At 37.5% G+C, this 15,258-nt stretch overlaps 1 protein-coding gene across 2 annotated transcripts in view; it reads right to left on the bottom strand.

The window, feature by feature from the left end:
* Nucleotides 1-15,258, bottom strand: part of PTPRO (protein tyrosine phosphatase receptor type O) — a 215,492-nt gene that overhangs the window by 14,691 nt on the left and 185,543 nt on the right. For both annotated transcript variants that reach the window (XM_069106126.1, XM_069106127.1), the window contains 2 exons: nt 7,657-7,811; nt 2,115-2,250 (listed from right to left, as the gene is read on the bottom strand). In XM_069106126.1, coding sequence (XP_068962227.1) covers nt 2,115-2,250; nt 7,657-7,811 — 291 coding nt within the window. The remainder of the gene's footprint in view (nt 1-2,114; nt 2,251-7,656; nt 7,812-15,258) is intronic.

Here is a 15,258-nt window from a genome sequence, read left to right as displayed (position 1 = left end):
AGAGAGAGAGACAGAGAGAGAGACAGAGAGAGACAGAGAGAGAAGAGGAAGAGGAGGAAGAGGAGGGTTGGAGAATCTCACAGAAAAAACGGCAGACTTCTTTTCTAAATTATCCTGACATCTAGTGGTCTAGTCATGCAAAGCATGAAGAAGAAAACCTTTTATGTTCATTTGAAATCTTAAAAGGCTCAAGAAAGCATTCAACTTAAGAGTTCCTCCCACACACTCCTTAGAAAATGGTCATTGTCTACCTGATGTTAAGATGTTCAGAGCTTAAACTGATTGACTAGGATTATGGGAAAGGCGTCTGGGGTGTTTGTGCCTAGTTGATTCATGCCTACTCCCACTTTTCTCAAACCAGCTCCTAAGCACTTTCAGCCTGCTGGCTGGCACCAGTTTTTGATTGCTGTTATCACACCCTACACAGGGAGTAATGTATTCCAAAGACAAGAAGGTGGGGGATGGGGTGTGCAGTACAGTACTATGAGAAAGAATGTCATTGCACCTGTATCAGAGACTTTTCCACGTTGTGAAAAATAAGAGATCCACCTTAAATGAAAGAAGTAAACCTAACAAAGGAGGTAGACAAAGAATGGGGAGGGGGTGGGGGGCAAATAGTTTTCTTCTTGAAATCATGTGCCAGATGTAGATTAGATGGCAAGCCACCCACAACCAACCATTAGTTGTACCATTTGCATAGAGAAAAACTAATGACAAGTTCACTGAGTCAGATCCAATTTAACAATTTAAATGAAATCTGGTCATCACTTTTACATATTTCATTTTGTCATTTTTTTTTGCTTGTGGAAACATTCTTATTTAAATACCTCAGTTTAGTCATGGAAGTTTAATTTCTCTGAATCTAAGTTTCCTCTTTCATCAAATGAGGGGGTTGGGCTAGATAACCTTGAGATGCTTTTCAGCTTTGAATTCTGTGATTCCATGAAAATGTTCTATTGAAAGAAATCTGAGGCTATAATGTTATGGAAAAGAAGATCTCCCTCATCTATTAGTTGGCCTATGTGACCACATGTGTCCGTCCCCTTTGCCCTTGGAACAGGAGCTGTGTTCCCAGGTCTAAAGGTACACAGGCATTTCAGTCACAGATGTCTTACTGCCCTGGCTCAGTCCACAGCTGGGATACATCCTGAGTTACAAAGAGCACATTGGAGGAAGAGCTTGCTTAGGGGGAGCCTTGCTTGCAGGAAGGCTTTCACACCTTTTGGTACTAAGCTAATTAGGCACTGAGTCACAAGGACTGTTATGTCTTCTGGCTCTGGCCCTATTAGCCAAAGTGTATATATATTCTGAGGTGAGGTTTTGCTTTGGGGGCTCGTTCATGAGAAGGACCTTTTGATTCTCTGCTGGTCTCTGAGTAGCCCTTTGTTAAGTGCCCCCCCTCCCCCCCTTCCACTACTCAGATGTTGATGCTCTCCTGGTCTGGTGATGTATGTAATTGGTTGTATTATTTTACTTAGACAGCTGGAGTCCTTTCTATTAGATTCTTTCTTGAACTACTTATCTGCACTTATCTGTTTGTTAATTAAAGTAAGATCATTGACCCCTTTAAAGTTGGCTTTCCTTTAGAAAGCAGATCAAAGAACCTGTGCTAGCAGCTCCCCCTGTGTCCTAGGGTGTTTGCTAATATAGAGGCCAATAAAAATGTGATCATTATAAAAACAAGTTTATTTCTAGAGAGACAGCAGTATGACATAGTGAATAGAGTGCTGGACTTGGAGGAAGGAAGGGGATTCAAATTCTACTTTTGACATTTACTAAGTCTATGGCTCTGGGCAAACCATTTAATGTCTGTGGACTTGTTTCCTCATGATAAAATGGGGATAATAATACCAATATTACCTACAGGGTTCTTATGAGGTAGAAATAAGGTAACATAAAATAGAAACAAAAATATGAAATGAAAACCTTTTTTTGCTAATTTTAAGCACTATATATATTTCAGTTATTAATTGTTTCTTTTGTGGTAGGATGACAAAAATACATGAAAACACAATTATAGATAAAACCAGGATATTTATTATGCTGTATTCTTGTAAATAATATGTTCCCTTCTGAGAGCAAAATTCAAACATGCACATTAATAAAGCTCTTACCTCTGTCTGCACCATAGACATTCTGTATGACCTCATGTCAGATACCAGACCCAATATGTCAACATATTCATGATCACAAACATGCTGTAGCAGTCGATCCAGGGCTATGAATGTCCCCGTTCGTCCCACACCGGCACTGCAATGTTATCCAGACAATTTAATTTGTTGTTGAAAATTATCAGTTATTTTTCTAAAAAACAATACTTAGCACCACTGGGGAAGATATTAATCATGTTCCCTCACAGTATTTTCCACTTACTTCAATACTAAGAAAAAGCTATATTCTCCAGAGATGCACTTATTTCTGGTGTTTTTTCCTATGGAAGTTTTTTTTTTTTTGCTGTTGATATTGCTTTTTCATGAACTTACTAAAGAGATGATGATCACACATTCACAGAGGCTCTTTGTTCTCCAAACAGATCAATAATTTATGCCCAACACTGCTAAAGTCCATTGGAAAATACCAATAAGTTGAAGACATGGTCTATGTCTTTGAGGGACCTTGAGCTTAAACTTACAGCCAAATTCCCCTCTTCTTACACACTGTCTCAGAACCAAGTTCCCACAGGAAGGTTCAGTCTTCCCCAATAGGTTGTTATTGATATTTTTTGGTACCTATGGAACCTTTCCCTCTGTCTTGGACTTCTTTGGAGTACACGGCTAGTGTGCCACAAAGGAAGATCTGATTCTAAATTAACCTAGAACTGTAGTCCTGGGGTGTTCTCAGTATGAAGTCTGTGTGACATGCTAGAGGAGGAGTACAGCAGCAGGGGTAGAAAGCCTGTGGTCTCAAGGTCACATGTGGCTCCCTAGGTCCTCAAGTGTGGCCCTTTGGCTAAATCCAAACTTCACAAAACAAATCCCTTTAGTAAAAGCATTTGTTCTGTAAAACTTGAACTCAGACAAAAGACCTCACCCAAAGACCTAGAGGACTGCATGTGGTCTCAAGGCCACTGGTTCCCCACCCCTGGTTAGCCCTAAAAATCAGCATCCACTTGATAGCAGGTAAAGAAATTCTATTAGAAGTAGGAGTCTTCAGTTGGCCTTAAAATAGCTCCTTCTTCAAGGACTTCTTGGACAATTTTTCTAAATGGAATTGGATATCTGGATCAAATTTCATCCAGATTCCAAACTTCAAATCCCAGGACTCTTAGAATCATGGGGTTGGGGTAGGGATGGAAGAATAGTAGAGGACACATCCACTGGAGAATTTTCCAGGATATATGCTGTTTACTGTGTGAGTTAGCTCTTCTCTTCTCTGCTACTAGACCATTGCCTCACATTTTTACTGAAGAATCCAGGCTCGAATGGAACTAATGTGTTTAGTAGTTCTGCTGTTTGATCTGTGAGCATTATGGGTTGAGCTTAAGGATATTAGATTTCAAAGGAGGAAAAATCCTACATTGAGAGATCCGGACTAAAAATATTTGTATACAGTGGTCTTAAAAGTTAAAAGGCTTTGCTGCCACATAACCATATAAAAGACCAAGTGTATGACCAGGTAGGAAATAGACAATGACTTGCCCACTGGTCTTTATTAACTCTTGTTAATAAATAAAAAAATAAATAATATTAACTCTTATTAACTTACTCAAATTCATCTGCAGAGCAGATCTTGAGTCTCCCAAAATGATACTACAGGTTGGATCCACAAAGCTTTGTGGAATTTATGTGGCAGAGTACCTTCAAAATGTATTTACTGTTACAGTGAAAAGAATAAAGAATTTGGAGTCATGCTTCTGTGTGACCTTGGGCAAAGCACATAATTTTTCTGAGACTTTTTTTTGTTTTCTCATATGTAAAATGAGAGAGATGGACTAGATAACCTCTGGATCCTCTTCTATGTCTAAATCTATGATCATTATGAACCTGACAAAAATCTGTAAACATGAACATTTCCATATACAAAGAACAGAAAAGAGGTGTTGTATATGAGACCATGAATCTCCATTATATAGTTTTATAAAAGATACATATAACAAACTCAATATGGTATTACTAACACTTTCTTTCCTGTGTTCCATTCTGAACTTTCTATTATTTCCTCTTTTGTGTATTTTTAAATGTTTCTTTAGCATTTTTCTTCATTTTGTTATCACTCTCACACCATCCCACTTCCCCCAACAACTCCCCTCCAATAAAGTCCTCCCTTATAATAAAAAATATAGTTAAGTAAAACAAAATTGCGTATTGCTTGGGTCTGAAAATGTATGTCACATTCTATATATACAACCCATCACTTCTCTGCCCAGAAGTGAGAAGCATGCTTATCATTGATTTTCTGGAGTGGTGGCTGATTGATCTTTTCACAGACAAGAGTTCAAAGTTTCAAAGTTTAAAAAAAAGTTTCAAAGTTGTTTTCCTTCACAAAATGTATAAATTGCTCTCCTGATTTCTACATTTTACTCTGTATAGATTCATACAAGATTCCCCAGGTTTCTTTAAATCTATTCCTTTCATCATTCCTTAGGTCTCAATAGCAGCCCTTTACTTTCATATATCATAATTTGCTTAGCCATTTTCCAGTAAGATTACCCACTTTATTTCCAGTTCTTTGCTACAATGAAAAGTATATCTATAAATATTTGTATACATGGGTCATTTCCCTCTTTGTTTTGAGCTCTTTGGGGTTATAGACCTAATATTAATATCACTGGGTATGTAAAACAGGGACTTGGCATAATTCAAAATTTTTGAATTTCTAAAATAGAACAATTCCCATCTCTATCAACAGTATTTGTCCTTCCATACTCTCAAAACATTGCTATTTTCCCTTTTTGTCATCTTTGCCTTCAAGAATAAAGTAGTTAGGGGTGGCTAAGTGGTGCAGTGAATAGAGCACCAGCCCTGGAGTCAAGAGGACCTGAGTTCAAATATGACCTAAGACACTTAACACTTACTAGCCGTGTGACCTTGAGCAAGTCACTTAACCTCAATTGCCCTGCCTTCCCCTCTCCAAAAAAAAAGCAAAAAAATAAATAAATAAAATAAATTAGTTAATTACATAGGTTTTCTGGCCCTAAACTAGAGAGGTTTTTGACACTGGTACAGGCCTTAGTAACCTAGGAAACATAGTTTAAAAAACAAAATTAAGTCGAAGGGCACTAGTTAGCTAGACAAGGCTGTGGCTCTGTGTTCCAAAGAGCTTAGGCTGTGGCAAAGAATCTCATTTTGGAAAGGAAAGCTCATTCTAGTCAAAGCTCTGAAAATAAAGTACAAATCATTCTTTAGGAGAAAAAAAGAAGCCAGAAAAGCATTTTCCCCAATTTGATTACTTTGTGCTTTAGGAATTCTGTTTTCTAAAAGAGTTATAGGAGGGAAAGTTCAAGGACTTTAATCTAAACCAGTTATGGTTTAATCTAAACCAGCCTACACCTCCTATAAGGAAGAGTTATCCCCCCCAGCTAGGTACTCCAACTAGAAACAAACAAGAGGCCCACAGATAGGTGCTCATTAGAGATGCACCCAGTAATGACTAATAGTAGCCATGGCATCAGTAGAACAATGTTGATCATCAATCACACAAGACCAAGAGGGAAGCAATCACCAATAGAAACTATTTCCATTAAAGACTACTAGCACAGAGACTGAATCCCGTGTGAAACTTAGCAGGGAGCAGGGCTGGAGGGAACAGCAAGATGACATCACTAGTCCAAAATCTTATAGCATTGGAGGTTTGAGTTGCCTCTTACCAGGTGAGCCATATCTATACACACCCCCTACTTGGGTACCTCTCTACCCATGTCCCCAAGTGCCCTAGATCTGTGCCCTTCCTTTAATGTACCCCTATTATATATGCTCCTTCTTGGTATGTCTTCCCACCTGTAGCCCCGATATGTGTCCACTCTTCCGCTTATGGATGAATGTACACCAGGTTGAAGGGAGAAATATTTTATTTGCCACTTTTCTCACTATGCTATTTCATAAAATGCCTTTCTTTTGAATTAATTGTGTTCCCTGCCTAATGAGAAAAGGTAAGTACAGAGCTCTGGTTTTGAGTGGATACAGACCCACAGAGGACCTTGAATCTGGGGAGATATACTTTGTGAGTTGTGGGATGCTTCTAGGTGCTATATTTATTTTCTTTTCCTACTCTGTCTCTCCCTTTTTCCCTCCCTAGACCATTTTTTATCAGGCTAAATGATGCTTTTCCAGGAAAGCAAAACCTGTCATATCACCCTTTAATATCACCAAAGTCATTGGTGAATTTGGCCTCATATTTGAGCAACTTTATTTTCTGTGCTTCAATACATTGATATGCCTTGGGTAAGAGCCATTTTGAAATCTGTTGATAGCAGCAGCTGATGCAGAAAATGTTTAACTTACATGCGACGGAAATAGTATCATTTCCAAATGGAAAATTCAGCAGTTTGTGATACTTCTGGTATCCACTTCAGAGAGACATCCATATCCTGTAACTCTCAAGGGCCATTCATTCAGATTCATGACATTTAAATGACTCCATGAACTCTCTTCTACTCCTTCTACTGATACAGTCAGAGATCATCTATAATTTATCATCCTGTAGTATTCTTTCCAAATTGTCCCATAAATCCTATACTAAGCATGTACCAAACATAATGGAGGCCTCTTCTAGGTTTTATAATATCTCCTGTATATATACAAGCAGTATAATACATTGCTTGGTCATACTCTTGATACATGACTGACTTATCTCCTTTTCTAGGCATTTACATCCTTGATGATACCTTTATAGTCACTTCTTGTTCACAAGAAATTGGTGGTAGTACACTCTAGCATATTTATACAAACTATGGATTTTCCATTGTCCTTTGAGTTACCTATAATTTTTATTCATCTGAGATTATGGGGTTTCACAATTTCAAGTCCTTACTGTGAGTGTCTTAGGGAAAGGACGAGGGAAGAAAACAAACATTTACATATCTCCTACTATGTATGAGGAACTGTGCTAAGAACTTCACAAATATTTGATATATGTGTTAAAAAAAAAAAAGATGGGCTTTGGTGGCAGAGAGCAGTTTGGAATCATTTACAGAACTGTGCAGTTTCCCAAACATAATCCAGCCTGATTCCCTCCTCCAGGATTATTTTGAACCCTCAGAATTTTTCAGGATTATTACAAGTAGGGGCAGCTAGGTGGCACAATGAACATAGCACTGGACCTGGAGTTAGGAGGACCTGAGTTCAAATGTAGCTTCAGACACTTGACACTTACTAGCTATGTGACCTTGGGCAAGTCACTTAACCCCAACTGCCTTGCTTTCCCCCTCCAAAAAAAAAGAATTATTACAAGTACTATTCAAATTTGCAAGTGTGATCTAGCCTCTCTCTTAGTCCTGTAGACCTTGCTTGCTGTACATCTGCAGTGCCCCTATCCATCTCATGTCATGTGGGAAATATGTTTTCTTCACCTACTTTTTCCTGAGTGCATCACTTGACCAATATCTTTTGAGTTCCCATTAATCAGCAACAAGCATTTTAATAAGGGCAATCTGGTACACTTTCATTGAGAAAAAGAAACCCCCTGTTGCTCAAAGGAAACTAGAAATGAATCAATTACCTGCAGTGTATGATCATGGGGCCTCTGCTCTTTGTGGCATGCTGTCGAACCATCTGTACAAACTGCATGATGCTTTCTGCAGCATTGGTTGTGGGCACACCATGGTCGGGCCAGGCGGTGTAGTTAAAATGCATGACATCTTGCATCTCGTCAGCCTTTTGAGGGAATGTGACAAAAAATAAGTATTTCAGACATGCATATACTGAATAAATACAGATTATTTGATGAGAGGCATTACCGGGGTTAAGAGAAAGGAATGAGGGTTCTAGGAAAGGCCTCCTATGGGGGTGGGGAGGGGGATTCACGCTTAAGTACCAGATACTGAGCTCATAAATTTAGTTTCCAGTGGAAAGATAAAGGTACCTCACTTTTGCTTTAGGACACTTGGTTTTTTAAAAGAAAAATTATTTAGATTTTCAATTCCAAGTTCTTTCCTTCCTTCTCTCCTTCCATTGAGAAGGCAAGACATATGATGCCCATTATATATATGAAGACATGCAAAACTTATTTCCTCAATAGACATGTTCTGAAGGGGGGAGGAAAGCACAAAAATAAAGAGAAAAAAACATGCTTCAATCTGTACTCTGAGTTCATCAGTTCTCTTATCTAGAGATGGATAACATGTCATCAGGAGTCCTTTGGTATTGTGGTAAATCATTGTACTGGAGTTACTAAGTCTTTCATGATTGATATATAGAGTGTTATGGTTCTGTTCACTTCATTTTCATCAGTTCATATAAGTCTTCCCAGATTTTTCTGAAACTATCCCCTTCATCATTTCTTATAGCACAATAGTATTCCATCACATCTATATGCCATAACTTGTTTAGTTATTTCCCAGTTGATGAGCATTCTCTTAGTTTCCAATTCTTTGCCACCATAAAACTGCTATTATAAATATTTTTGTACATTCATGTCTTTTTTCTTTGATTGAGTAGCAGTATTGGTAAGTTAAAGGGTATGCATAATTTTATTGCCCTTGGGCCGAGTTACAAATTGTTCTCTAAGTTGGTTAGACTTGTTCATAACTCCAGCGAACAGTGCATTAGTGTACCTATTTTCTAATATTCCCCCCAATATTTGCCATTTTCCTTTTCTGTCATCTTAGCCAATCTGATGGCTATGAAGTGGCACCTCAGAGTTGCTTTAGTTTGCATTTATCTAATTATTAGTGATTTAGAACATTTTATTTGAATATTGATAGCTTTCATTTCTTCTTCTGAAAACTGATTATTATTTGGCTACTATCTTTAAAAATTCATCTTAGTTCCCTATATACTTGAGCGATGAGACCTTTATCAGAGAAATGCTGTAATTTTTTCCCCAGTTTCTTGCTTTTCTTCTAATTTTGGCTGCATCGGTCCTGATTGTGCAAAAATCTTTCTAATTTTATGTAATCAAAATTTTTCATTTTACTCTATCTGAACCTCTATCTTTTTCAGTCACTAATTCTTCCCCTATCCATAGATCTGACAGGAAATTTTCTACATACTCCCCTCATTCACTAATATCACCCTTTGGTCTAAATCATGTATTCATTTTGAGTTTATCTTGATATATTTGTGAGATTTTGGTCTATACCTAGTTTTTACCAAACCATTTTCCAGTTTTCCATGTTATTGTTGTCAGATAGTGAGTTCCTGCCTCAATATCTTGGATTTTTGCTTTCATCAAACCCTAGGTTACTGTGCTAACTTGCTTCTTATTCTTGCTTACATTGTGTTAACTATCTATTCTATTGATCAACTGCTCTATTTTTAAATTTTCTACCAAATTGTTTTGACAATGACTACTTTTTAATGTATTTGAGATTTGATACTGCTGGGCCTGCTTCCTTCACAATATTTTTCATTAATTGCTTTGATAATCTTACCCCTTTGTCCCTCCAGATGAATTGTTATTATTTTTTCTAGATCTAGTTCTCCATTACTAGAGGTTCCAAGCAGAGAATGGATGACTGCTTTTTAGGGATTTTATAGAAGTAATTCACATATCAATCAAGGATATGGGCTAGGTGATTTCTAAAGACCTTTATGATTTTCTACATAGTCTTTGAATATAGTTCATTTCCCAATCACCTAAGAACCTAGAACCTCCTAGAAGATGAATGATTGTGATCACACAATGGGAAAACTTAGCTAGTATATAAACTGGTTGCTGAAGTTTAGGTGCAGATGGGAGAGTTCAGTGGGGAAAGTTCAGTGTCCAAATTAACCCTCAGCAGGAGGATAAAGGTCAGATATTATAATGTGACCCTGATCCTTATTTTTAAACAAAATGTTTTAATGGGATTTGTGAAGGGCAAAAAAACGTCATTAGGAATAATGGTAGTAACCATTAAAATATTGACACAGACTCTTCCTTAAACATATGATTTGCAAAGATTTTCAGAAGGTGGCCAATATGAAAGATGTTGTGAAGGTAGGATCCATAAAACTTGTCAACTGAATCGCTACAATGCACACAACTGGAGAAAAGCAGGAAACAGTATAATGACCTCTCCTGGGTATTTATCAGTCTTAGTTGGGTATTTGACTCCTTTAGAGAGTTGAGATGTCATGAACTATAACTAACTTTATTTTTTTTAGAGAAGTTCATGATGGGGGCAATATTACAGAATTGGCAGAATGCTGGATTTGGAATAAGAAAACTTGCATTCAAACTTTATTTCTGACACTAACTATGGAAACTATTTAAACCTTTTAGGTCTTGATTTCTTCATCTACAATATGGGGATAGTAATATCAGCCATACTCATCTCATAGGTATTTTGGAGAGTATCAAATGAGATCATACATAAAATAAAAAGTGCCTTGAAAATCTTAGAGAATTAAGCAAAGGCTTTGGAATGGAAATGCAAATTTAAAGATCTTCCCTGCCCCTAGGCCCTTTGATAGGCACTTGAGAGACTCTGAGAACCTTCCTTGATTTGAAAATATACTCTGCCTCCTAATAGGCTGAATGTGGTCACATGGAGCCTGTGGCAGGAGGCTTGGTTTTCAGGAATGCCCACACCTTGATGCTGTGTAATTGGGCAGTGGGTCAAGAGGGTGGTTACATTCTCTGACCCAGGAGAAGGCTATATAATCCCTGATGTGAGGCTTTGCTTTGGGGCTCACTTTGAGAAGTGTTCTGTGATTTGATCAGATGAGACTCTGGGAAGCTGTTGTTGAGAGCCCCCTGGCTTTGAAAAACCCAGATGTTGATGGTAACTGTGATTTGGTATGGATGTAATGGTTGGACAGTTTGGAAACATGTCTGCTTGATCTGTTTCTCTGTCTTGATAATTCTGTCTGTATACTCTGAAGTTCGGTGTGCTGACCTTTTTCCTTTGAACTAGGTAAATGATATATGTTTGACTGATTAAAGTAAGCTTGTTAACCCATTTTGAGTTGCTTTCCTTTAGCAAAACAGATCTAAGAACCTGTGTTGGCATCCACCCTGGGGATGCTGGGGTGCTTGCTGCCACAGGCTTATTGATACTAATAATGACAGTGAAATGTCAATCCTAGCATGTAGGAAAGTGACTTGAATAGGAAAGACACTTAATAAATATATTTACATATTCGGCTGAGACAGGTGATATTATAAATCCAACAAAGCACAAGTCTTCATCTGGTCAGACAAGACAGCAAACAGGAATCAGCATACTTCAACAGGACAGAAGTCACTGAGATAAAAACCCTCCATCCATACTCTTTATCCCTCAATTCTCACACTCTGGTTTCTTATGTGTTCAAGTATTAGACATGTGAGTGTGATGGTCATTTCTTAGTGGACATTGTCACATCAACACCCATCAGACAGGCAGTTGAAAGACTTAATTTATATTTACTACACCAAATGAATTTGAAAAATTAGTGTGCAAAGGTCATAGAAAAATAAAGTTATGGTTAAACATTTTATCTCCATTTTCAGGACTTCAATGTGCTTCTCATTAGAATTTTTGCCATCATTTGGTTCCAATCAACAAAATTATACCTTTGAAAAAACTAGGACTTTCTTGGATTCTCTTGAACAAATCTAATCATGTCATCCCCCTTTTCAAAAAATTCCAGTGGCTTCCTATCCAATGTTAAAATCAGACAGAGGAATTCCTCTGTGATCTGGGGAACATATTGACTGAGTGACATGGGAAAAGAGTCTACTCCATACTTCCCACAATATTCTTTCCCAGATCCCAGGATAGATTTCAGAGGGGCCAGCTGTTGCTCTGATTCTGATGACCTTTCCCCCAGAGAATAAGGGAACTGATGAGTTCTAAAGCTAGGATCAAGAGCGCCAATTATATCATTGATGGGATATTTCTATATTAGCTAAGTGAATGACTTTTGAAAAGAAATATACCACCAAATATAGTTCTTGTTATGCTGTTAGCTTGATATTTCACTAAATTACCAATGCATTAAAATAATCATTACTGTCAACCTTTTAGAAGAGTCCTATTGATTTTTCTACTGTGGCTAGCAATCCATAATAAATCAACAAATATTCACTAAGTCCTGATATGAGTAATGTTTCTATTATATAATTAGCTGAAAAGGGCGATTTCGAGAGAGAGTGAAGGAAAGCATTAAAGCAATCTAATGAATAATTTCCTTTTATTATATTTTCCACCTTATTGACTCAATTCGATTCATTTCTACAAATATGTTTTGAGCACCTTTGTAATGATATTAAAGTCTTTTGAACAGTTGAATGGCATAATTAGAGCTATGCATTAGGAAAATGATTCTGGCATCTATGTGAAGGAGGAAGGAGAGGTAGGAAGAACCTAAGTACAAGAGGTGCAATTCATATGATTGTAGGTTTAGAAGCTGGAAAGGGCTTTAAACACCAAGTCCAATGCTCTCATTTTACAGATGAGGAAACTGAGGCACAGAGAGGTTAAGTGATTTGTCTAAGGTCACACAGCTAGTAAGCATCAAAAATGGAATCTGAACACAAATCTTCCTCACTACAAGTCTATTGCTTTAACCACTATTCAAGCACCTTCTTCCAGCACAGGAGACATAATATTCCAGAAGAAAGAACGTATAAGGATAGTATTACCAGGAATAGAAAGAAGGGGAAGATGTCCCATGAGGGACCTCTTCTTCTTTTATTTTATACTATCTCTTTTGGTGGTCTTATCAGCCCCCATGTTTATCCTTGTTATGTAGATGATTTCCATATATATATATGAGTAAGTGAATGAATGATTAAAGCACTAAGTGCTTACTATGTACAAATCACTCTCCCAGGATACAAATAAAAAAGTATAACAGTCCCTGCTTTTAAAGAGCTCACTCTCTATCTATTTGGCTGTCATCTTTCTCCTTAGTTCTAGTCATGCATCTCCTACTGTCTCATGGACATCTGAAACTGGTTGCCCAAAGCATCTCATACTCAACATATCCAAAATAAATCTCATTTTATCTTCTTCTGTCTGCCCTCCCAACTCCTGAAAAAAAACCTACCCTCTTCTGTACTATATGTACTTCTATTACTATTGAGGGGCACCACCATCTTCCCAGTCACCCAGGTTTATGGGCATCATCAAGGTCATTCTTGGCTTCTCATTCTCATACTCAATGTCTTGCCAAATCTTCCCATTTCTATCTTCATAACATCTCTCATAAACATGTCTTTCTTTCCCTTCATATAGCCACAACCCTAGTTGAAGCTCTCATCACTTTTCCCTAGAATGTTGCAGCAGCCTTCTAACTGGTCTTCCTGACTCAGGTTTCTCCCTACTCTAATGCACTCTCCAATTAGGCACCAAGGTGGCAGGTAATTTTTCCAAAGCATAGATCTGACTATGTCACCTCTGCACAATGAGCTACAGTGCCTCTACATTTTCTCCAGGATAACACAGAACACCTTCTGTTTGGAATTTAATGCATCTCATTACCTTACTCCTTCCTAGCTTTTCAGTCTTCTTACAATCTACTACTACAACCACACCAGCTGCCTTGCAGTTCCTTGAACACAACATCTCTTGTTTCTGGGCCTTTGCATTGATTGTCTTCCATGCCTACCATACTCTGCACACCCAACTACTGCTTAATTTGCCTTATTTGTTTCCCAAGACTCAGCTCAAAGCCCTTCTTCAGCAGGAAGCCTTTCCCAGTCCTCCAAAATGCTAATTCCTCCTCTATCAGGTTACCTTCCCTCTACTCTGTGTATATTCTGTACATACCTAGTTATTCACATGCTATGAAGATGTATGCTTTCTCATTAAGTCAAGGCAGAATAATAGTTGCCATTAAGGCAGGTTATTAAAAGGCTGAAGGTTGATGTTTTGGAGACTGCTCTGTAAAGGAATGAATGTTGTCTTGGCTATGCTCCCTACTAGCTGTATTAGCCTAGGAAAGTCACTTAATCTCTCTGGGCTTCAGTTTACTCATCTGTAAAATGGGGATAATAATATTTGTACTACTACCTACTTCATAGGATTATTTGGAAGGAAGTGCTTTATAAGCCATAAATGCTATGCAAACGTGGCCTGTTTTTGCTATTTAGTTTGTTATTGTCATTATCCTATCACAGATTTAGTTGAGTGATAGCATATATAATAATCTCTTGGTTATTGGGAATTCTTGAGAAATAGAAGGTTCATATTAATAGTGTCCCCCCTGTCCAATATATATGAATCACCAACTTTCAAGTAATTAGAAGGAGAGAGAGAAGGAACCAGCACTTATTAAGAGTCTACTATGTTCCAACTACTGCGCTAATCACCTTACAAATATTATCTCATTTGATACATAATCAAAAATGTACATTAGGAAAATGAATCTGGCATCTATACATAGGAGGAGTTGAAAGGGGAGGGAGAAGACATAAGGACAAAGAGTTCAATTCAAAGGATCACAGATTTCAAGTTAGAAGGGAAACTGGAAGATACATTTATCATTAAAAAATAAAACTATGGTAAATATAATTACTTTTTGATGATTGAACATCAATTTTCATTGTCCTGTAGATGTACAGGTTTTTTGAGATTTTGTTCTAACCCATAACTTTCTGTTCCTTCCTCTCTACTATAGTACCTCTTCCTTATTTTTGACCTCTCGTTTCTTAACCCTACTCTAGTGTCCCGATTCCCTCTCTTCTTTTTTTCCTTTCTATACTTTATTACTTGGTCATCTCATCTGATGAGCCCACATTTTTTTTACTAGCCCTAGTTTCTGTCCTAAGCTATGGTCCCAAATCACCAAATTCCAGTTGCATATTTTAAATCAAATGTCTTATAGGGAACTCAAATCAAATGCCAAAATCTCTTACTCAATATTTTCAAAACAAAACTCATTCTCTTTCCCCCCCAAAAAACCTACCTTCTCCCAAATTTCCCTGTGACTTCTGAGGGTACCACCAATCTTCCAGGTACAATAGGTTCAAAACCTCCCCAATTGTTCTCTCTTTTTTACCCCAGGTATTCAATCACTCACTAAATGTTGTAATGTTTTTCATAACATGTCTCACATAGCCACTATCATAATTCAGATTCCAATAACCTCTTGCCTTGATCATATCTATATTTTCTTATCAATGAGCTTCTAATTTGTCTACTTGCCTCAGGGTTCTACATATTCCAATCCATCCTCTGCACAGCTGACA

This window comes from Petaurus breviceps, unplaced genomic scaffold (assembly GCF_028583685.1).
Source record: "Petaurus breviceps papuanus isolate PSGF00001 unplaced genomic scaffold, PetGlider_PUasm1.0 78, whole genome shotgun sequence".
Lineage (NCBI taxonomy): Eukaryota > Metazoa > Chordata > Mammalia > Diprotodontia > Petauridae > Petaurus > Petaurus breviceps.
This window is presented reverse-complemented; position numbering and strand designations above follow the sequence as displayed.